Source organism: Coffea arabica, chromosome 8e, assembly GCF_036785885.1.
Source record: "Coffea arabica cultivar ET-39 chromosome 8e, Coffea Arabica ET-39 HiFi, whole genome shotgun sequence".
In the NCBI taxonomy this organism is placed as follows: Eukaryota; Viridiplantae; Streptophyta; class Magnoliopsida; order Gentianales; family Rubiaceae; genus Coffea; species Coffea arabica.
The window spans coordinates 48,029,061-48,054,238 of NC_092324.1; the positions used below are offsets into that span (position 1 = coordinate 48,029,061).

Genomic DNA, 25,178 nt, shown 5'->3' on the forward strand with positions numbered 1-25,178 from the left:
TTGTTACAAGACGATCATAAAGTATAGAGACAATTAAAGGAGGAAGACAAACGAGCAAAAATGACGTCAGAATCAACACGCGTAGTTTAGTTGGTAAGAATCACTTCCTTTCATTGTCAATACGAAGATTACATTGATAATAAGTTTTAAGTACTCGTAAGTAGGGTTACAAACGAGCCGAGTCGAGTCGAGTTTTGAACTAATCGAGTCGAGCCTCGATTGAATTTTACCAAGCTCGAACTCGAGATCGAGCTCGACGAGCCGGCAATTTTCAAGCTCGAGCTCGACTCGAATCAAGTCGAGCCGAGCTCGAGCTCGAAAAAAATAAAAGATAATTATTTTATTTTTTAAAAAATAAATAAACTAATATTTTTTTCTTAATAAATAATAAAATATTAAGGATATATACGTAATTTGACTATGAAAATAAAAAATAAAAAATAAAAATATATAATATACGTAATTTTATTATTAAATAAAAATAAAAATAAAAAAAATTTTTATATATATATATACTCAAACTCGCGAGCCGATTCGCGAGCTAACGAGCTTAATATTCTGAGCTCGAGTTCGAGCTCGAATTTGACTCGAGCCGCTCGCGAGCGGCTCAATTCGTTTGCAGTCCTACTTGTAAGGGACATTTTGTTTTGAAATATGCCTTGACACATACTCGAATCGGAGCAAAAATTACCTAAATTTTTTTTACCCAAAAAAAAAAAAGAGGATGGCATGAGAATTAACTTTATACAAGAATTCTGGGGTGGGAAGGGGTTAAATAAATAAATTTAAAAAAAAATCTCTTTATACAAGAGTTCCAGCAGGGCCTTTAATAGTGGAAACAAGGAAGCATGATTTGTTGGATAGTTTAGAATTTTAGCAATTCACGACTTTACCACCGAAAGCATGAAGGCGTAATTACTATAAACAAACTCGCGTTTTCAAGAGTTGGAATTGCTTTCTCTTAATCCGGTTAAACATTCAACGTCTTCCTTCTGATAAACATTGATTTAAATATATGAAATCAATTGAGCAAAACTAGTTTACACCAAAATGTAATTCCAAATTTAGGACAAAATGCAAATCCATTACAGAGTTATCATACATTCCTCCTCTCATTTCCACAAAGCTAATTCATGTTATGCATTGGCCACATTTTGGCTGCCATGGAGACACTGGTGGATTGGAAGATTCTCTAACTTGAGCTCCTAATGACCGGATGATTTGATCAACTATTCAGTTTATAATCTGCTTACTCTGTGTTGCATTTTAAGCCGGTAACCAAACTGGATAATTCTTTCTACCCCCTTGATGGGGATTTGGTAAAGGGAGTTTGTAGCTAGCAGAGACAGCCTGGGCAGCCACCAAGCATCATAGAATAGAGCTTTTGCAATAAACAGGAAAATCCTCACTCCAAATGCAACAGAAATGACAAACCAGGAAATAATGATCAAGAACTTAGTACTCTTACTCAGCTCTGCTATGATCTGAATTGCATTAAGATAGCTGTAGGTTAGAAAAACTAGAGAAATGTGAAGACCTAATATATAAGGCCGACCTGGGAGCACCGAGAAAATTACCATAGTTGCAAAAACGAAAGCCACGGTATTGCCAGCTATGAACTCATTGAAATTGTGGTAGCTCATAACTACTTTTCCAGCCACTTGTTTCGCCTGGAATTGTTTTCGGATATCATATACGTCAAGATTGGCTCTGTTATTAGCTGAATTGATTCTAGAGACTGTTTGATTGGTGATTTCTGCATTCCCTTGCCAAAATCCACCAGGAGGCTGGAGTATTCCCTGGAAAGCAGCTGTGACAATTAAAACTGCAACAACTAGTATAACATTGCGCATGTCGAAGGACATTTCCTTTTCCATGTAAATTAGTAGCCTGAGTGGTCTCTCAGCAAAACCCTCTCTCGATCTCAAAAACTGAGGAAGAACTTCCATTGGTGGGATGAGGGCTGCAGATCTGCCTCCACCGCGTTGCAAGATTTCTTTAATCTGAAGGTTTTGCTTTTGCACGGCGATGTCCAAAGCTGTTAAATTTTTTGAATTCAACGAATTTGTTTTGACTTTGTGAATTAACTTCTTCACAACCTGCGCTAGGAAAGATGTACCATTTCAGTTCTCTTCAAGAAAGCAAATTATGCCAGATTCATTTATAAAGCATTGAATATTGACTAGGGGTGTACAGCATCTGGGATGGGACAGGTACATACAGTTGGCTGGTGCAATTGTTGTAGTTGTACTTTGCTTAAAATTTGATATTTCTCTTATAGACACGATCGATTGCACTCATGAAAGGAATTGGTGTGCACAAATAAAATTATACATGAGATTATGTACAAAAATGCAACATGGCATGACCGTAACAAAACCGCAGCCTTGCCTGCCGAGAGTCCCTAACCTGTGTGCACAAAAAATGCCTGATGTAGATAGTAAGGTTGTCTGCATTTAACTAGCCTACCATATACCCATATATTCCATTACCTATTTTTAAAATCCTTTCGTATCCTAGAATTTTATCTAATGAAATGACATTCAATGCTATTCGATTTATATCATTGTGATGTGGTGAACCTATATATATGGGCAAGAAAGAGATACTAAGAGCTAAATAGTTTGATAATCGATGAAGGAAGGAACAAGAAGAATACCTCAGCCTGTTCAGTTTCAACTGCAATGTGCAATGCAGTATTTCTGTGCTCATCCTTGAAACCGAGCACATCTTCCCTGTTCCTTCTCAACAGCCATCCCAGAAGGACGTCAAGTGCCTCGAGCTTTCTCTCTTTTACAGCAATATGGACTGCAGATTGGAACTTATTCGTCAAATCATCAATTGCATTTGGGCAAACACACAGGAATTCAGCCAAAAGTTCCAAATTATTTTCTTTTACTGCATGATGCAGAGCGGTCATCCTTTCCCTCCCTTTTACTCGGATGAGCTCAGCGTCTAATTTTATTAAGGCTAGTGCAGTTTCATTTTTCCTCCTCCTCCTCTCTTCAGGTTCATCTGCTTCATCTATAATTGCCACATGAAGAGGGCTTAGCCCTTGAGGGTTCAGCTTCCTACCAAATGATGGCATCAATGTCATTAGTTCAATGGCAAAATCGACTTGGCCTGCTTTTGCAGCTTCGTGCAAAGGAGTGTGAACAAATTGGACTTTGTTGAAGCTGTCCAAAATCTCAGGATCCTTCTCAATGAGCTTATACAAGGCATCAATGTTTCCCTCTCCACTGGCAGCCTTGAGAGCTTCCTCCATGAATTATTTCTCTCTTCCTAACTACTTCGGGCTTCTATAGATGTTGCTTAGCCTAATTTAAGTATGATAGATCAGTAGTATGGTTTAGAAAAAGCAGCAAAGTATAGGAAAGAAATAGTAGTGTTCCACAACTATTGCTAGTATCTAGTTCGTAATAGAATATTAAACTTGCTTGTGGGGGGGATAAAGACAATAATGAAGCTGTAAAAGGTTGGCCGAATAAAGTTACTTTGTCAAAGCCATAACTCATGGTCCATGGATCATGCCCTCACAAGTTGTGTTTTTTCCTAATCAAATCCGTTCATGTAATTTTTAGAATTTTTTGAACTTGGACAACATGAACATAAACTTGAATTTGTATAATTTTACAAAATAAATGTATAATTTTACACCAAATATAATAAAAATCACGCGAATAAATCTGGATTGGACACAACTCAACTTGTGTGAGTCCCTTATGCTTGCTGCATAGGATTCAATTATGTCATTCTAGTACTACTATATTTTAAATTCTCCCTTCTTGTTGTGTGGGAAATGATAGATCATTTTCAACTTCTTTTTTAAATTATATACATTACATCATAAAAAAAATTATTATAACATATGTGAAAAAGAAAACGGAACGTGTAAAACTTGAGACAACAAACTAGAGGTTATCGAATGCAGGGGCAGAGTATGATATAAGCTTGTCATTTCAGCGAATTCCTTTTCTAACCGGTCCGGTACGTCTGCATCTCTTTACTAAAGAGGCTTGCAAGGGAATCACAATACTTTGGAGCAAGATTTGAGGAATAAAGTTTAATTCGTCGTGACTCATGTTTTGATCCTATCATGCAAACAACCATTTGTGTAGCAGCAGCTATGAGCAAGTATAATATGTGAAACCAAAATCAAAATACATTATTTGCCTTTTTGTGATCTAAAATTCCAAATAATTGACTTTGAGTAGAATAGAGAATAAAAGGAAAAATGAATTTGTTATATAAAAGGAAAAATAACACTCAAAAGTAAGATTAAAAAATGCCCCCCAAGCTAAATAGCTAAGAGTTTACGGATTCATGAATTTTACTTCAAAATTCAAGGGTGCGAATGAACATGAGACTTTTACTACCACCGTCTTTAACTAAAGATGCAACGGTGTGATGACCAAAGGCTTAAAATTGAGCTAGATGAAAGCATTAGTGTTTTTCTTTTATTTGTATTTCTTCTTTTGTGGTACAAATTAAATCTATGTTCTTTTTTTTTTTTCCCACCTAGCTCATATGTTACTAGTTTCTCAAATAGAAAGGTAATAATACAGCATAAATATTTTCCTTTGACTCCAGAATGGTAACATAATATTCAACTAAAGATTGGAGGTCATTTTAGTCTTTTTGTTTGACTTACACTAACATTTCCTTTTGACCACTCGTTATAGGGGGCAAGTGATGATAAAATTTTTCAAGGTGCCAAAATGAAACAGGTTTCATACTACAGGGGGCACAGTGTAATTAACGCTGGTTGTAACAATAATAGTAAACTATACTCGTTTTAGAGTGTTATAATTGCACTTTTGCTCAACTCATAATTTTCTTTTTCTTTCTGTCATTCTTAATTTCTTTTATTCTCAATCTTGTTTTAGAGTGTTAACGCCGTACGTATTGGTGATTGGGAAACCATTCTTTAAGAAAAAAAGAGTAACCGACTCTTTATTGATAGAGAGGATACAAATCAAGTCTGCAAATACAATCCATATATTAATCCTATTTCTTATTTCACTTCTTAGCATTGTTACATTAATGATGACAAATCAACTAAAAGACTGATCACACTCGATCTCCTCTTATTTCATCAAGCAAATTAAGGGTTGTACATACCAAACCACCCACACATCCACTGGCTGGAATGGAAATTTTCTAACTTGAACTCATGATGGTTCGATCAAATATCCTCAGGTTGCCATCTCAGTCAATTTCTTCAGTTTCTAATCTGCTCACTTTATGGTGCAGCATAAGCCGATTAGCGAATCGATTAAGACTTCTAGCCACCGGGTTTGTAGGAATTTGGTAGAAAGTGTTTGTAGCTAGTACATACAACTTGGGCAGCCACCATGCATCATTGAATATTGACTTGGCAATGTGCATGTAAAATCTCAAGACAAGGACACCACAAATGAATAACCCGATAACAATGAGGAGGGACGTAGTAAGCAAATTCTGGTCTGATATGATACCGACCGCAGCGAGATAGGCGTAGGTCAGAAAAAGCAGAGAAATATGAAGACTATATATATAAGGCCGAGCAGGGAGTGCCCAGAAAACCACCAGAATTGCAGAAACGAAAGCCACAGTATTTCCTCCCATAAAGTCCCTGAAATCGCTGGGGCTCATGATAACTTTTCCAACCACATCATGTTTCACATGCTGTTGTTTTCGAAAATTATATACGTGGAATTTGGTACTGTTACCAGATCGGTTGAATGTCGAGACTTTTTGACTCGGTTCTCCATTCCCTTGCCAAAACCCACCTGGAGGCTGGAGTGCTCCCTGGAAAGTAGCTGTGATAATTAACACGGCTACAACTAAGATAACGTTGCGCATGTCCAGGGACATTTCCTTGTCCACGTGAATTAGGTATCCGATTGGTTTCTCAAAGGGACCCTGTTTTGATTTCAAAAACTCGTGGAGGGGTTCCTTCTTGGGGAGCGAATCTGCAGATCTACCTCCTCGATGTTTCAAGAACTTTCTTATGTTCCCGTTTCGCTTTTGCACTGCGATGTCCAAAGCCGTCAATCTTTTTGAATTCAGTGAATTTCTGTTGACTTTTGAACTTAACTTCTTCACAACCTGTACAAGGACAAGTAATTTCATCTATTAGGCCTAATAACGTTATATAAACAGAAGCCGATAATACCAGCCTATGATCATAGCTATGTATTTTGTCCCCCATAGTCAAAGCCTTTTGCATCCAGTAATACTTTTACCTAATGAAATGAAGTCTCTACCCACCCTATTCAAAATTAGATTGCAGTACTGTTGGAATTGAGTATACATATATTGCTAAATGTCACTCAACTAAAGGGTTCTGAGGCTACTACAATACATGAACATGTTTTCTGGTAGGCACATAATTTTAGTGGTTGCTGCATGATCGATTGTACATACTTGGATGCTATAGGAAATAAACAAGAAACACATATACCTCCAACTGTTCCGTTTCTACTGCAATATGCAATGCAGTATTTCGATCATTGTCCTTGAAACGGAGCACCCTTTCTTTGTTCCTTCTCGAGAGCCATCCCAGGAGGACATCAAGTGCACCGGACTTTCGCTCTTGTACAGCAATATGAACAGCAGACTGGTGCTTAATCGTCAAATCATTGATGGATTTCGGACAAGCACACAAGAACTCAGCCAAAAGTTCCAGATTATCTTCTATGACGACATAATGCAAAGGAGTCATCCTTGCCCTCCCTTTTACTCGGACCAGCTCGGCGTCTAGCTTTATCAGCGCCGTCGCAGTTTCATTTTTCCTCGCCCTCTCTTCAGGTTCATGTGCTTCTGACATTACTGCCAGATGAAGAGGGCTTAGCCCTTGAGGGTTCAGCTTCTTGGCAAATGACGGCATCAATGTCATCAGTTCAATGGCAAACTCAGTTTGCCCAGCTCTTGCAGCTTTGTGCAAAGGAGTGTCAACATATTCGACCACGTTGATGCTGCTCAAGATTTCAGGAGCCTGCTGAATCAGATCATACAAGGCATCAACATTGCCCTCTCTACTAGCAGCGTTGAGAGCTTCTCTACGAGCAGCGTTAAGAGCTTCCTCCATGAATGTTCCACTCTTTCTAAATATGGGCTTCTATATCTTGTCTAGAAAAAGAATGGCCAGAAATGGAATTATGACTAGGCTGTACGATAGTTTCAAATTAAGGAACAGCAAAGTATGCGTATAAAACTGGTGATATCTCTTTGGAGACACGCTATACATTGATTAGAAGTTGTATATTTATAGTACCTGTTCATAATAGAACATTACACATGCGTGTGATATAGATAAAGATGACGGTACGGATTGATAGAATAAAGTAATCACTTGTGGCGCACGCATGTTTTGTACGCTGTACATAAGAGTCATCTGTTATCACAGTTTTGGTTTTCATTGTTACTGCTCCTGTCATGCCATGCAAATTGCCATTTCTTTTTTAGCAGCTCTGAGCAATTCTGATATGTCAAAACGTTGCTCGCAATGCTAATTATATTGTTCAAGATAAACTACATGAGGCATAATTTTCTCTAAAACTGGTTTACTAATGAGCAATTTACCAGATGGAGTGGTTTAGTTACCTTCACGGCTTGTTCGGAACATATACTTTGTACAGACAAAAGTCAGTAATTGACTTTGAGTGGAACACAGTTAAATAATATATACGAATCTTGGAACAGCAGGATCGAATAGTTGAAGCAGATTAAGAGAAACTTTATGTATCTTCATGCCATTTGAATACATTTTTATTTTTAACACAATTTCATGAGTTTCTTATTGAGGACTTTTGTCGTATTTGTTTGAAAATATTATCATTACTTACAACCCTCAAATTTGAGCAAGTACATGGGTTGGGGAAGAGAATTTAAGGCAAGCTCGCAACGTTAGAAATGTACATGGCTTCAATTAGAGCTTTCAGAAATACAACTATTCAGAACATGGTCATATTCGACTAGTTCGAATTAAAAAAAAAAAACCGATTGTTTAATAAACGAATGGAATGCAAACATAATATTAGACTCATTTAATAATTGAGTTGAATATAAACCTGTTCGCGAGTAACTATCGTTATGGTAACTAAACAGTTTTTACCTAATATAACATGTTATTATATTTTTAGTGATCATTTGATTACCTGTTGGACCAATCCACCTAAGTAGGATAATGCCTAAAAATAAGAATGTAAGTTTCTCATCTAAAATAGGAAGTTAACCGTAATAATTAGTAACTTTTGTGTCTCAAAAAGTAAATTGGAATAAATATGAAACTTACTTTTTAAAGAGATAAATTACTATTTTATATCCCAAACATACTTTTGAGAGAGTAAGTTTAGTTCAAGTAATAGTAAGTTTTTATACATAAATAGTAATTCTTACTTATAACATAGTAAATTTGATTAATGACCAAAACTTACTAATTTATGGCACAAATGTACTATTTTGCTTAAAAAACTTATACCAAACCAATACTAGGAAGTTTATTTGAAATAACAATAAAATATTTTATTAATGATTAAAACTGAGTACCTTAGTTAGTAGGTACTCATAATATACTTGTATAATACATGATTATATGTATAATTTAAAAATTTTTTGTATTTATATATTTTAAAATTCTATGGAAAATATTTTGACCTTCCACATAACCTTATAAAATAATAAAAAATTTTTGTATTATAATTTTGAATAATTTTTGAAAAGTTTAAAAGTGTGGATAATAATAACAACACATCTTCCTAGTTATGTATGGAATATCGCTTATCTATGTAATTTCTATAATTTAAAACCTATTAATATAATAAGATGATAAAGTTTTAATATATTTATTGCCTGGGACACAAGAAATAATAAGAATTAAACTTGTATTAATATCGACCTAACAAAATGAGAGAAATAGTGTAACAATTAATACAACAATAGAAATAACAGAAATAGTATAACAAAATTAATATAATCTGGAATTTTTTTTCTCTGGGGATTGTTCACGAATATAAGATCCAAGCACTAAACAAAAATCACATGCATATATAATCTATTGTATAATTTAAATTAAATTTAGTTCATGTACAAAATGATCCTAAAATAATTAGTACACTACAATACCATATTATTTTAACAACAAAAATTTTTTTTGCCAAAAGTCTCCAATATCTATGACATATGTATGAGAGATATTTTACCATATTTTTATCTCTTTTTTTCCCATATTTGTATCTCATGTCTAATCATTGCTGTTAATTTGAGGTAGAATATTTTTTATAATAAAATCATTTTGAATTTAATTAACAAGTTGAGATTTTTTTTTAAAATAAAAGTGAAATATTTTGGGAACTTATTTTTTATTTTCCCAAAATTAAAAGATTGCTATTCTTTACCAATTGTTGCCATTAACATTTCATTTTCTAGACTAATTTTTATCAATGTAAAATTAGTTTAGTTAACAATAATTGAAGTCCTGTTGGTCCGAGGATTGGCATGCTATTGTTATTATTTTACATGTAAATATATAACCTAAGTAATAAAATAAATAATAGATACTTAAAAAAAGGAAATAGGTGCTCAATTGATTGCATTAAAACTACGAATTCTGTTAATGCATAATTGCTAAATTATATTTTTATTTACAAGAAATCAATATGCATCATATATTGACCAGGACTAAATTACTGATTACTTAACAAATCATATCTAAACACATGATGTGATATTGATATTACATTTGGTCACCTTTATACTCATACCATTTTCCTTTCTTTCTATTTATATTTTAAAGATGCAAAATTCTGTTGATTATATTAGTGAAAATGCGCAAAATCTTTTACAAAATTATTTCAAATTTATTTACAAAATATTAGTACTTTTAGGAGAAGCAATGCATTGTAGGAGTGGTTTACTAATTTTTTAATAAACATAACTACTACATTAAAAAGTTAAAAAAAAACTTGATTTTTTTATGCTTTAATTAGGAGTGCTTTTGAAGAGAAGAATTAGGGGATTAATTTCTTTGATTCAAGAATTTTTAGAGATTGTAACTCTCTTATTATTTGATTTAATAAATTTGATATTTGTGCAAGTTTTCATGTCTTTTATTTTCGGCAACGAAATTTGTGCTTACAATTAGATACAAATATGGTAAAACATCCCTCATAAGTATACCATGGATATTTGAGACTTTCAGTAAAAAAATTTTGTTATTAAAATAACATCGTATCATAGTGCGCTAATTATTTTAAGACCGTTTTATACGTGAACTGAATTTAATTTAAATTATACAATAGATAATATGTGCAAGTGATCTTCATTTAATTGTCAGATCTTATTTTTATTAACAATCTCCCAAGAAAAAAAGTCCAGATTATACTGATTTTCTTATTAACTGTTATACTAATTTTGTCATTTTTATTGTTATACTATTTCTCATTTTGTTTAGGCTTTAACTCTTATTAATTCTTGTGTCCCAGATGTAAATTTATTAGCACTTTATCATCTTAATTGTATTCATAGGTGTTAAATTATAAAAATTGTGATATATAAACAAGTGATATTCTATACATAACTAGAAAGATTTGTTGTTATTATTATCCAAACTTTCAAAATTTTCAAAAATTGAAAATACTTAAAAACTTATAATATGACAAAATTTTATTACATATTTTACAAGATTATCTGAAAAGTGAAACTACTTTTCATAGTATTTTAAAATATATAAATACAAAAAAAATTTATATTATACCTATAATCCTTTATTATACAGGTATATTACGAGTACTTACTAACTAAGATACTAATTTTTAATCAGTAATAAAACATCTTATCATTATTTCAAATAAACTTCCTAATACTAGTTTGAGATAAGTTTATGTAAAATTGTACATGTATTCCAAAAATCAGTAAGTTTTGATCATTAATCAACTTTATGATGTTATTAATAAGAATTACTATTTATGTATAAAAACTTACTGTTACTTGAACTAAACCTACTCTCTAAAAAGTAAGTTTGCGATATAAAGTAGTAATTTATATATTTAAAAATTAAGTTTAATATTTATTTCAATTTACCTTTTGAGGTATGAAAATTACTAATCTATTAAGGTTAACTTACTATTTTAGATGGAAAATTTACTTCCATTTTTTTAGGTGTTATTCTATTTAGGTGGATAAGTCCAACAAGTAATCAAATAGTTGCTAAAAGTGCAACAACCTGTTATATTAGGTAAAAACTGTTTCATTACCATAACTATAGTTACTAAAGCATTGTCCTTCTCTAAAACTGGTTTAGTAATGAACAATTTACCAGATGCAGTGGTTAGTTACCTTTATGGCTTGTTCGGAACATATACTTTAAACCGACAAAAGTCGAGTAATTGACTTTGAGTGGAACACAGTTAAATAATACATACGAATCTTGGAACAGCAGGATCGAATGGTTAAATCAGATTAAGAGAAAGTGTACTTTATGTATCTTCATGCCATTTGGATACATTTTTATTTTTACCACAATTTCATGAGTTTCTTATTGAGGACTTTTGTCGTAAAATGTCATTTGTTTGAAAATATTATCATTACTTACAACCCTTAAATTTGAGCAACTACATGGGTTGGGGAAGAGAATTTAAGGCAAGCTCGCAACGTTAGAAATGTACATGGCTTCAATTAGAGGTTTCAACAAATACAACTATTCACAACATGTTCATATTCGACTAGTTCGAATTTAAAAAAAAAAAATCGATTGTTTAATAAACAAATGGAATGCAAACATAAATTAGACTCATTTAATAATTGAGTTGAATATAAACCTGTTTGCGAGTTATTTGAATAGTTCGTGAACACATATATAATTATAAAAATATAAATACATTTAATATTAGTAAATATATATATTATATTTTACTAAAAAGGTAATTATACATAAAATATATAGTAGTATTATTTATTTTCTTTAAACCAAGAAATACAATTAAGCTTATTCTAAATAATGTACTACTCCTTCCGTCCTAGAAAGTACTTTGCATTTCGGGACTTGCAATTATTATCAATAGTGCAAACTTTTAAATGATTCGGATTTAAGTTCCGGTAATACGCTACTTAACTTTCATATGTGGTTGAATGATAAAAAAGTCACTAATTGTGATAAGACATGTGGGACCCAAAAGAATGAAATGTCTCCAAACTACTTTAGAGGAAAGTGTCATGTACGATTGTTATTTGCATTTCATGTGGGAGTCATGCACTATTAAGTGCAGTGTTTGTACTTGGTAAGTGCATAATTGAGCCCCCTAAAAGATTAAAAAGAGTGGTCACATTAAAGGGTATGGAACAGAAATGTGTGAAAGTTTTCATTGCCAATTTTGGTAAGTGACAATCATTTTGAAACAAATAAAAAAGGAAAAAGGAAAGTACAACACTTTTAATAGGACAAGGGAGTATTATTTATTAAAAATTATAATTAAGTCATCTCCAAACTCAAATTCAAGCTTGAGTTTGAGGTTGAGGTCATTTTAAACTCATTTCAAACTCGAATTCACATATTTATACAAATAAATAAATCGAATTCGAATAACACTTGAAATTCGTCTAATATTCAAGTCAAATTCGAACCTTAGTCACATAATATACAAATAGAGTCTAAACACTAAATATTCGGCTCAATTTAACTCATTAAAAGCTCTAGCTTCAAAGCCTATCAATCTACAAGCAATGGAAATTTACAAGAAAAACTTAAGAGCAAGACATTTGTAACACAAAGCATAGGCCACATTCAAAATGCAACATGAGATTATTCGAGTATACATGAGATTATGTACAAAATGCAACATGGCATGACCGTAACAAAACCGCAGCCTTGCCTGCCAAGAGTCCCTAACCTGTGTGCACAAAAAATGCCTGATGTAGATAGTAAGGTTGTCTGCATTTAACTAGCCTACCATACCCATATATTCTATTACCTATTTTTAAAATCCTTTCGTATCCTATAATTTTATCTAATGAAATGACATTCAATGCTATTCGATTTATATCATTGTGATGTGGTGAACCTATATATATGGGCAAGAAAGAGATAGTAAGAGCTAAATAGTTAGATAATCGATAAAGGAAGAAACAAGAAGAATACCTCAGCCTGTTCAGTTTCAACTGCAATATACAATGCAGTATTTCTGTGCTCATCCTTGAAACCGAACACATCCTCCCTGTTCCTTCTCAACAGCCATCCCAGAAGGACGTCAAGTGCCTCGAGCTTTCTCTCTTTTACAGCAATTGGAACTTATTCGTCAAATCATCAATTGCATTTGGGCAAACACACAGGAATTCAGCTAAAAGTTCCAAATTATTTTCTTTTACTGCATGATGCAGAGGAGTCATCCTTTCCCTCCCTTTTACTCGTATGAGCTCAGCGTCTAATTTTATTAAGGCTAGTGCAGTTTCATTTTTCCTTCTCCTCCTCTCTTCAGGTTCTTCTGCTTCATCTATAATTGCCACATGAAGCCGGTACATAACTGGAACAATGGGATCAATACAATACCAATCCCTGAATCGCACATTTAACTATATCCGAGATGACTCGTAATAACTCGGCCGATATCATTCGAGTTGTGACGGTTTTGCTATGTATCGTTGAGAAATCGGCGAGTCAGATTGAGTTGTATTGAAAACGGAACCAAAAAAATTTTTGGCTGTAGAGGGACAAAAGCTGCAGCTAACAGGGAGATGAAGAAATGAGAGAAGAGTAGTTCTATTGTGAGAGTTAATGTGGGCGTATGTAAAAGAGAGAGGGTAAAAAAAGAATAAAAAGGGAAGAGACCACCGGCCTTTGTGGTGGTTGGCAATGGTTATGGAGGAAATAAATAGAAACAACAACAATGGTAGTAGTTTGAGGAGTGACGTTGAGGAAGAAGAAAAGAAAAGAAAAAGAGTTATAAGTTGCTCCTCAATCTTTTTAAAATTAGGAATCTGCCCCAAAAGTTCCTTAAACTATATTACAACGTAGGTATATTTTTTATGATCACTTTTTCCTCCTATCAATTTCATCCTTGCTAACTAGATTCATCTTAAACTCTACATTTGGTGTTTTATTTAATGCTAATTTGTTAACGATAATTGGGGTACAAGGTGCTTTTGCTACTATAATTATTACTTTTAATGCTACGAGGCCATGGCTACACTAGCATCATTTTGTCTCAATATTAGTTTGTATATATATGATAATATGGATATTCATCAAATCTAATTTGATAATTGTGCTTGTTACGTTATTTTCTATTTTTTTTAATAATTTTGCTAGGTTTTTTGAAAATTTTATATGGTATAACGTACGTATCACCTGATATATGATCGATATACCGTGACGGATGTGGAACAACCACGATCGCAATGTGACCAGACCCGCGATGGCGAACCAAGCCTTGAAGGTTCAGCTTCCTGCCAAATGATGGCATCAATGTCATTAGTTCAATGGCAAATCGACTTGGCCTGCTTTTGCAGCTTCGTGCAAAGCAGTGTGAACAAATTGGACTTTGTTGATGCTGTCCAAAATTTCAGGATCCTTCTCAATCAGCTTATACAAGGCATCAATGTTTCCCTCTCCACTGGCAGCCTTAAGAGCTTCCTCCATGAATTATTTCTCTCTTGCTAACTACTTGGGGCTTCTACAGATGTTGCTTAGCCAAATTTAAGTATGATAGATCAGTAGTATAGTTTAGAAAAAGCAGCAAAGTATAGGAAATAAATAGTGTTCCACAACTATTGCTAGTAACTATTTCCTAATAGAATATTAAACTTGCTTGTGGAAGGGATAAAGACAATAATAAAGCTGTAAAAGGTTGGCCGAATAAAATTACTTTGTCAAAGTCATAACTCATGGTCCATGGATCATGCCCTCACAAGTTGAGTTTTTGTAACTTGGACAACTTTGAATGAAAACTTGGATTTGTCAACTCTTATAACTAAATTAGTGATTACACAATAAATGTATAATTTTACACCAAGGGTCTGTTTGGTTGGAAGTAAAATGTTTTCCTTGGGAAAATATTTTCCGTGGAAGTAATTTTCCATGAAAATCATTTCCCTTTCATCATTTTCAGGTGTTTGGTTAGTTTATTGAAAATATATTTTTACTTCATTTTTCTGGTGTTTGTTTAACTTTTGAAATATTTTCACTTTTATCTATATCTTTACTTTCTACACATTATAACTACATACTTCTTCCCATGTAAAATAAGAAAATTTATCTCATTGTTTAACTTTAAAAAATCTTGGAGAAATGTATATATGAATAAAAAAATATCTCCTTAAGCAATAAACAAATTGCTGGCCATTTAGTGTCAAATATCAATCACATGCAATGCTTATTGTGACATATATCTTGCACTCTCAGTACTGCTGAAAGTTTCTCTAGAAAAGAATGTCCTTATTATACATAATTAATTACTAGCATAAGATGAGCAGGATGAGGTTTTTTTTTTATTTTGAATATACTAGGGGGAGGGTTGGGTTGGGTTGGGTGGTACGGGGAGGGAGTGTAAGGAAGGGGTCTTGGATTCGAGTCCTCCTGTTTACACTAAAAAAAAAAAAGAACATACTACAAGATGTTTTCAGTAAGTTTGGAACATACTACAGGCGGGATGCATGCATTTCGGAAAACAACTTCAGTAAGTTTGGAAGGGAAGTTGTTTTCCATAAGATGAGTGAAAATATTTTACATAGGAAAATGTTTTCAGTAACTTTTGTGCAACCAAACACGGAAAATTAGGAAAATATTTTCCTGGAAAACATTTTCATCCGAAACAAACGGACCCCAAATGTAATAAAAATTACACAAATCAATCTGGATTGGATAGAATTCAACTTGTGCAAGTCCCTAATCCCTTGCTGCATAGGATTCAACTATGTCATAGGTGTCATTCTAGTGCTATATTTTATATTCTCCCTTCTTTTTTTTTTTTAGGAAATCATCGGTCATTTTCAACTACTTTTTTAAATTATATACATTACACCGTAAAAAAAATTATTACAACACATGTCAAAAAGAAAAAAAAAAGAAAAGAGAACATGTAAAACTTGAGACAACAAACTAGCTTATCAAATGCAGGGGGCAGAGTATGATATAAGCTTGTCATTTCAGCAATTTCTTTTCTAACTGATCAGATATGTCTGCATCTCTTTACTAAAGAGGCTTGCAAGGGAATCACAATACTTTGGAGCAAGATTTGAGGAATAAAGTTTAATTCGTCGTGGCTCATGTTTTGATCCTATCATGCAAACAACCATTTGTGTAGCAGCTATGAGCAAGTATAATATGTGAAACCAAAATCAAAAGACTAATGACTCATTCGGGATTTGCCTTTTTGTGATCTAAAATTCCAAATAATTGACTTTGAGTAGAATAGAGATAAATAACACCATTCTGATCTTGAAGTTAAATAATATATGCTTTCTAAGTAGTAGAAGTACAAATTACTTTTTTGAAGTACCGTTTTGTGGTCTTCTTGAAGTTTATTACTACTAGTTTTATGATGTCAAGATAACGTTAAAAACTACATTACTCTATGAATAATTATTTCCAAAGAGAAATTCTTAGAGTTGATTTTGTATATATCACGTTTACTTATATGTTATGGTTAAGCATTCACCACGGGTGTAATATGAACTCATAATTTTTACTACTTGTGTAAAGAATTTAAAGCTGCTTGATTAGGAAGTACTTTACACTAATAAGGTATGGACCATTTAATTTGAGTCTTATTTGTTTCAACGTGGGAAACTTTTCTGGCCTCTTTGCTTACCATCTTCATGATAAACAAGAGATCACTTGATAATGCAATAAAAGAAGTTACTTATTCCAACCCAAGTAAGTATTATAGAACAAAGCAAAATTTTGCATAAACTTCAAGTATCATTCCACAAGTGTACATAGTGGATTTCTCATTTAAGTCCTCGGGTATAATGATCTTAAGAAATATGAATTTGTTATATAAAAGGAAAAATAACACTCAAAAGTAAGATTAAAAAATGCCCCCCAAGCTAGATAGCTAAGAGTTTAATAAAATAGTATTCTGGATTCATGAATTTTACTTCAAAATTCAAGGGTGCAAATGAACATGAGACTTTTACTACCACCGTCTTTAACTAAAGATGCAACGGTGTGATGACCAAAGGCTTAAAATTGGGCTAGATGAAAGCATTAGTGGTTTTTTTTTATTTGTATTTCTTCTTTTGTGGTACAAATTAAATCCATGTTCCATTTTTTTCCCACCTCATATGTTATTAGTTTCTCAAATAGAAAGGTAATAATACAACATAAATATTTTGTTTTGACGCCAGAATGGTAACGTAGTATTCAACTAAAGATTGGACGTTATTTTAGTCTTTTTGTTTCACTTACACTAACATTTCCTTTTGACCACTAGTTATAGGGGGCAAGTGATGATAAAATTTTTCAAGGTGCCAAAATGAAACAAGCTTCATACTACAGGGGGCACAGTGTAATTAACCCTGATTGTAACAATAATAGTAAACTATCTCGTTTTAGAGTGTTATAATAGCACTTTTGCTCAACTCATAATTTTCTTTTTCTTTCTGTCATTCTTAATTTCTTTTATTCTCAACCTTGTTTTAGAGTGTTAACACGGTATTGGTGATTGGGAAGCCATTCTTCAAGAAAAAAAAAAAGAGTAACCAACTCTTTTTCCAGCATCTTATTGATATAGAGGATACAATCAAGTCTGCAAATACAATCCATATATTAATCCTATTTCTTATTTCACTTCCTAGCATTGTTACATTAATGATGACAAATCAACTAAAAGAGTGATCACACTCTCCTCTTATTTCATCAAGCAAATTATGGGTTGTACATACCAAACCACCCACACATCCACTGGCTGGAATGGAAATTTTCTAACTTGAACTCATGATGGTTCGATCAAATATCCTCAGGTTGCCATCTCAGTCAATTTCTTCAGTTTCTAATCTGCTCACTTTATGGTGCATCATAAGCCGATTAGCGAATCGATTAAGACGTATAGCCACCGGGTTTGTAGGAATTTGGTAGAAAGTATTTGTAGCTAGTACATACAACTTGGGCAGCCACCATGCATCATTGAATATTGACTTGGCAATGTGCATGTAAAATCTCAACGCAAGTACACCACAAATGAATAACCAGGTAACAATGATGAGGGACGTAGTAAGCACATTCTGGTCTGATATGATATCGACCGCAGTGAGATAGGCGTAGGTCAGAAAAAGCAGAGAAATATGAAGACAATATATATAAGGCCGAGCAGGGAGTGCCCAGAAAATCACCGCAGTTGCAAAAACGAAAGCCACAGTATTTCCTCCCATGAAGTCCCCGAAATTGCCGGGGCTCATGATAACTTTTCCAACCACACCTGTCATATTGTGTTGTTTTCGAGAATGATATAGGTAGAATTTGTTACTGTTACTGTTACCAGGTCGATTGAATGTCGAGACTTTTCGACTCGTTTCTCCATTCCCTTGCCAAAACCCACCTGGAGGCTGGAGTGCTCCCTGGAAAGTAGCTGTGATAATTAACACTGCTACAACTAAGATAATGTTGCGCATTTCCAGGGACATTTCCTTGTCCACGTAAATTAGGTATCCGATTGGTTTCTCAAAGGGACCCTGTTTTGATTTCAAAAACTCGTGGAGGCGTTCCTTCTCAGGGAGATCTTTTGCAGATCTACCTCCTCGATTTTTCAAGAACTTTTTTATGTTCTCGTTTCTCTTTTGCACTGCGATGTCCCAAGGCGTCAATCCTTTTGAATTCAGTGTATTTCTGTTGACTTTTGAAATTAACTTCTCCACAACCTGTACAAGGAAAAGTAATTTCATCTATTAGGCCTAATAACGTTATATAAACAGAAGCCGATAATACCAGCCTATGATCATAGCTATGTATTCTGTCCCCCATAGTCAAAGCCTTTTGCATCCAGTAATATTTTTACCTAATGAAATGAAGTCTCTACCCACCATATTCAAAATTAGATTGTAGTACTGTTGGAATTGAGTATACATATATTGCTAAATGTTACTCAGCTAAAGGGTTCTGAGGCTACTACAATACATGAACATGTTTTCTGGTAGGCACATAATTTTAGTGGTTGCTGCATGATCGATTGTACATACTTGGATGCTATAGGAAAAAACAAGAAACATGTATACCTCAAACTGTTCCGTTTCTACTGCAATATGCAATGCAGTATTTCCATCACTGTCCTTGAAACGGAGCACCCCTTCTTTGTTCCTTCTCGAGAGCCATCCCAGGAGGACTTTGAGTGCATCGGACATTCGCTCTTGTACAGCAATATGAACAGCGGACTGGTCCTTATTCGTCAAATCGTTGATGGATTTCGGACAAGCACACAAGAACTCAGCCAAAAGTTCCACATTATCTTCTATGACTGCATGATGCAAAGGAGTCATCCTTGCCCCCCCTTTTACTCGGACCAGCTCGGCGTCTAGCTTTATCAGCGCCATGGCAGTTTTGTTTTTCCTCGCCCTCTCTTCAGTGAGTTCATCTGCTTCTGACATTACTGCCAGATGAAGAGGGCTTAGCCCTTGAGGGTTCAGCTCCTTGGCAAATGACGGCATCAATGTCAGCAGTTCAATGGCAAACTCAGTTTGCCCAGCTCTTGCAGCTTCGTGCAAAGGGTTGCTCAAGAAATCAGGAGCCTGCTGAATCAGATGATACAAGGCATCAACATTGCCCTCTCTACTAGCAGCGTTAAGAGCTTCTCCACGAGCAGCGTTAAGAGCTTCCTCCATGAATATTCCACTCTTTCTAAATATGGGCTTCTATATCTTGTCTAGAAAAAAGAATGGCCAGAAATGGAATTATGACTAGGCTGTACGATAGTTTCAAATTAAGGAGCAGCAAAGTATACGTATAAAACTGGTGATATCTGTTTGGAGACACGCCATACATTGATCAGAAGTTGTATATTTATAGTACGTGTTCATAATAGAATATTACACATGCGTGTGATATAGATAAAGATAAAGATAACGGTACGGATTGATAGAATAAAGTAATCACTTGTGGCGCATGCATGTTTTGTATGCTGTACATAAGAGTCATCTGTTTTCATTAAAAACCAAGCTTAGTACGTAAGTACCTTGTCTAGTAATTTGGAAATGAACTGAAAAACTCCATAAGAAGGACTTATCTTTTCTAGGATGATCAAATGTGGTACTTATTGTCAATTTTATTCAAATAATGATATGAGCTTTTTTTAATTATGAATGTTTTTTAAAATTATGAATATTTTTAATGATTCCTTAGAAGTTAAATGGACTCTTTGATAGAGGTCTTACTAAAACTTCTTTAGAAAAATCTTTATTGGTCTATATCTATCTATAAAAAGAGCATAAAGTATGAGGCATATGTGTACTAATTGAACCAATGACTATTCATGATTCTATAATTGAATCAATTCCATACCGGTTTCTAACTAGAGAAATGTTATGCTAAAACTTTGTTTGAAACGATGTGGTTGCTATTTTTTAGAGTTTCGTAGGGAAAAAAAAATACTACCATAATAATTTGATGTATGTGAAATAAAAAAAAGTGATTGAAAAATATATTCATAAAAAATGTAAAAATTTTTTGTTAGAAAACTATAATCCAAACATAGCAGCACTAGGTAATTGGGTCCATCATGCGAAAGATATTAGAATCAAAGTTTTGGTTTTCATTTTTGTTGGTCGTGTCATAGTTTTGGTGAAAGATTTTATCATAGTTTTGGCTTTTATTGTTACTGTTCCTGTCATGCCATGCAAATTGCCATTTCTTTTTTAGCAGCTCTGAGCAATTCTGATATGTCAAAACGTTGCTCGCAATGCTAATTATCTAATTTTTTGCGCAAGATAAACTAGATGAGGCGTAACTTTCTCTAAAACTGGTTTAGTAATGAACAATTTACCAGACGGAGTGGTTTAGTTACCTTTTTATGGCTTGTTCGAAACACATACTTTATACCGACAAAAGTCGAGTAATTGACTTTGAGTGGAACACAGTTAAAGTAATATATACCGACAAAAGTCGAGTGATTGACTTTGAGTGGAACACAGTTAAATAATATATACGAATCTTGGCACAGCAGGATCGAATAGTTGAAGCAGATTAAGAGAAAGCGTACTTTATGTATCTTCATGCCATTTGGATACATTTTTGTTTTTAACACAATTTCATGAGTTTCTTATTGAGGACTTTTGTCGTAAAATGTCGTCATTTGTTTGAAAATATTATCATTACATACAACCCTCAAATTTGAGCAAGTACATGGGTTGGGGAAGAGAATTTAAGGCAAGCTAGCAACCTTAGAAATGTACATGGCTTCAATTTGAGCTTTCAACAAATAGAGCTATTCACGAAGATGTTGATATTCGATTAGTTCGAATTAAAAAAAAAAAGGTCAATCGTTTAATAAACGAATGGAATTCAAACATAATATTAGACTCATTTAATAGTTGAGTTGAATACAAACTTGTTCGCGAGCTATTTGAATAGTTTGTGAACACATATATAATTATAAAAATAAATAAATAAAAATATAAATACATTTAATATTATTAAATATATATTATATTTTTCTAAAAAAGTAATTATGCATAAAATATATAATAATATTATTTATTTTTTAAAAAACCACAAAATACAATTAAGCTTATTGTAAATAATGTACTACTCCCTTTGTTCCAGAAAGTATGTCGCATTTCGGGACTTGCAATTATTATCAAAACTACAGACTTTTAAATGATTCGGGTTTAAGTTCCGATAATACCTCGCTTGACTTTCAATATATTTATATGAATGATGATAAGACATGTGAGATCCAAAAGAATGAAATGTCTCTGTACAGCTTTAGAGGAAGGACGCAACGGATCTTCTGTCCCACACTCTGTGCCACTCTCTGTCTCATTTTTTATTATATTGCTATTTCTCCTACATAAACATCATGTTTTAGTTCTTTTTTGTTTCCATAACATTCAATAACTATTAATTGAGTAAAAAATAAATACAGCAGCTTCAAAAAAGTAATATATAATAGAAAATTTAAAAATATGGTTATTGGATCTTAAGAAAACAAAAAAAGAACTAAAACATGATATTTATGTAGGAGAAATAACAATATAATAAAAAATGGAACAGAGAGTGGCACAGAATATGGGATAGAAGATCCGTTGCGATGGAAAATGTCATGCACAACTGTTATTTGCATTTTACGTGGGAGTCATGCACGATTAAGTGCAGTGTTTGTTTTTGGTAAGTGCATGATTGGGCCCACTAAAAGATAACAAAGGGTTGTCACATTGAAGGGTATGGAATAGAAATGTGTAAAAGTTTTCATTGCCAATTTTGATAAGTGGCTTATTTTGGGAAAGATAAAAAAGAGAAACACGATACTTTCAATGGGGCGAAAGAAGTATTATTTATTAAAAACTATAATTAAAGCATCTCCAAATTCAAATTCAAACTCGAGCTTAAGATGGAATTCGGCTCATTTAGTTGAACGAGTTAAGTTCGAACTTGAATTCACATATTTATACAAATAAATGAATTAAATTCGAGTAACATTTATAATTTATTTAATATTCGAGTCGAACTCGAACCCTATTCATATAATATACAAATAGAGTCTAACCACTAAATATTCTGCTCAATTTGGCTCATTAAAAGCTCTAGCTTCAACGCCTGTCAATCCACAAGCAACGGAAATTTACAAGAAAAACTTAAAAGCAAGACATTTGTAACGCAAAGCATGGACCACATTCACGACTATCTATTACTAGCAATATTTTCCAGGCTCAAGAAAAAGAAAAAGGTCAAATTAAAAGTCTTTAAGTTAATATTTTTATCTTTGAAAGTCACGCAAGCAAAAAAAAAAAAAGAAAAAGAATGGCACTAAAAATTGCTAAAATAGTACCTGTGAACCTTTTTCTCACCAGGTTTCAGTTTCTTCCTAAATGATTTAAACATTAAAAGGTGAAAACATAAGATTAAATAGGCCAATATATATATATATATATATATGTATAGACACAATTACTTTTTAGAGGGCTAAGTTAAATTTCTTACTTTTTTTCAGAGGCTTAATTGAAAAGTTTGACTAAAGGCCAAAATGCACAATTGGGCCATTAATCGGGGCAGATATCATATAGGGCAACGACCCACCCGAATTAATTGCCAAATCGGGCCATAATATGCCCAAATGTAGACTTCCACAACTTTGCTTCCTTCTTTCTCAGCTGCTACTGCTATGGAGGTCGCTACCATGGCTTCTCATTCGTTCCCACTCGCAAGATTGAAGCTATCGCAAACGTGCTCTTCATGCGCTCCAACTTCTTCTCCCTCTTGTCTTACTAAACCCTCCCTTCCGTCTACTCCCTTTCTCTCCTCTTCCTCTATCGGCGGCTCCGTCTCCGCCGCCTTCTCCGGCCTTAGGATCCGTCCCGCTTCTCTCAACCCTTATTCACCCTCCTACTCTCGCGGGGGCAAACGTGGCGTCGTGACTCGTGACCATGGTAAGTTTTTCCCTTCTGTTTCCCTATGTATTCTTCTAAATTGTTATTTATTTATTTTTATATTTTTATTGATGCTGTAGTTGCTAACGTGGCATATATAAGAAACTCTAATGTTGATGAAAGTGGTCTTCATTTTTAGTTACAGGTTTTCAGCCTGTGCAATAATAAAACCTGCTCAAACTAAAAGTGATTTCTGTAGATAGCGGTGAGCAGAGTCGAATCCACAGGGACTGGGAGTAATTATTTCTTTTCAAGTTCACAGTGCCAAGGGGGGTGTTTTTATATCAGGGGTAACAATTTAAGCAATTCAACTAAAAGTAAAATAATAAAAATAAAATAGCCAACTAGAAATTAAATAACAATTTACTAAAATCAAAGGATCTAGCCAAGGAATAACTTCAGAAATGGTTCACCTAATTGATCATTGAAACAAAGGCAATTCTAATTATTTATCAATAAATAGGTTATAACTACCAAACAAGCGATGACAGTCAACCCCTCCTTACTGTGTCGGTGATCAAGGTACGCCCGTTAATCACTGCTCTAATTGAGAAATAATCCTAGGTACGCCCGTAGAATTTAATTCCCCAATTGCCTTACGTATTAGAGGAGCCCTATTCTAAACAAATAACGCACTACCAGGATTATTTTAGATTAGCCCGCATATTCCCCTGACACAAACCTAATCATGTCAGTTGTCACTATTTTAGAGCAATTAAACAATTACGGATTTAAGGCCCTAATTGACAATAGATTACCCAATCAACTAATTATCTGGATCCAAGACAATCAATTAATTAATTAACCATAAGCATAGCAATCAAGAAATATGCGGATACCAATAAATAAAAGGAAAAGATTAAATTAAAACGATCTCACAATTTTTAGGCGATCCAAAGCATCCGTTATCCCTTGACTAGACAAAGGGAATTAGTTCATTTTTGGTGAACAAATCCCACGCAAAATTGAAGAGGAAGCCGCAGCCATCAATTGGGAAATGCAAAAATTCAATTCGGTCAAAGTTATAAAGCAAAGCAAAGTTGCAGAGTGTGATACAATAATGTCTTCCTAATTGCTCCTGCCATCCGCAGGAGAACTCCACTAGCAAGAAACTAAGGAAAAGTCAACAATTCAAAAAGCTAAGCTAGTGCTCCTCTGCCATGCGTAAGAGAAGCTATTCCTAAACTAACAAAAGAAAAGGCAGAGAGCAAAAGCTCTCCCGAGATAGTCCTCCTCTGCAATTCTTATTCTATCTAAATACTAACTAAGATCCCTGTGCGGCGGCTCCTACCAGCAAGAAGAAGCCCTCCAGCCGTCCTAGCCTTTGTGGTAATTACCAAAATGGGCTCAAGTGTTCCTTTGCCAATAATGCCCCTAGGATAAGCTCTGTTATTTGAGCTCTTTTCTTGTTAAATTGGCACTTATTATCATATTTTCATTCTACTCCCTGAAATAAATGCAAAATATCAAAAGTGAGTAGAATCTAGCAATTAATCCACATTAGGTAAGATAATAGGGGAAATTAATAATAAAATAAATGGTAAAATTGCAACCTATCATTTAGCATAATTTTAAGTTTTGAGAAGGTGGAATATGTGAATTTTTTGGCACAATTTGGAAAAGTAGTAAAA

At 33.7% G+C, this 25,178-nt stretch overlaps 3 protein-coding genes across 3 annotated transcripts; all 3 read right to left on the reverse strand.

Moving 5' to 3' along the window:
* Positions 1-1,238: 1,238 nt before the first annotated feature.
* Positions 1,239-3,303, reverse strand: LOC113706180 (ankyrin repeat-containing protein BDA1-like). Its single transcript, XM_072061156.1, has 2 exons — positions 2,660-3,303; positions 1,239-2,099 (listed from the first exon to the last, which is right to left on the reverse strand). The coding sequence occupies exons 1-2, from the start codon at positions 3,263-3,265 to the stop codon at positions 1,239-1,241; spliced, it is 1,467 nt and encodes a 488-aa protein (XP_071917257.1). The 5' UTR covers positions 3,266-3,303.
* A 1,677-nt stretch (positions 3,304-4,980) lies between these two features.
* On the reverse strand, positions 4,981-7,169 carry LOC140013068 (ankyrin repeat-containing protein BDA1-like). The gene is made up of 2 exons (XM_072062097.1): positions 6,446-7,169; positions 4,981-6,090 (listed from the first exon to the last, which is right to left on the reverse strand). The coding sequence occupies exons 1-2, from the start codon at positions 7,070-7,072 to the stop codon at positions 5,209-5,211; spliced, it is 1,509 nt and encodes a 502-aa protein (XP_071918198.1). The 5' UTR covers positions 7,073-7,169; the 3' UTR covers positions 4,981-5,208.
* A 10,553-nt stretch (positions 7,170-17,722) lies between these two features.
* Positions 17,723-19,920, reverse strand: LOC140012582 (ankyrin repeat-containing protein BDA1-like). Its single transcript, XM_072060822.1, has 2 exons — positions 19,186-19,920; positions 17,723-18,831 (listed from the first exon to the last, which is right to left on the reverse strand). Exons 1-2 carry the CDS (start codon positions 19,786-19,788, stop codon positions 17,947-17,949), a joined length of 1,488 nt encoding a protein of 495 aa, XP_071916923.1. The 5' UTR covers positions 19,789-19,920; the 3' UTR covers positions 17,723-17,946.
* Between the last annotated feature and the right edge of the window lie 5,258 nt (positions 19,921-25,178).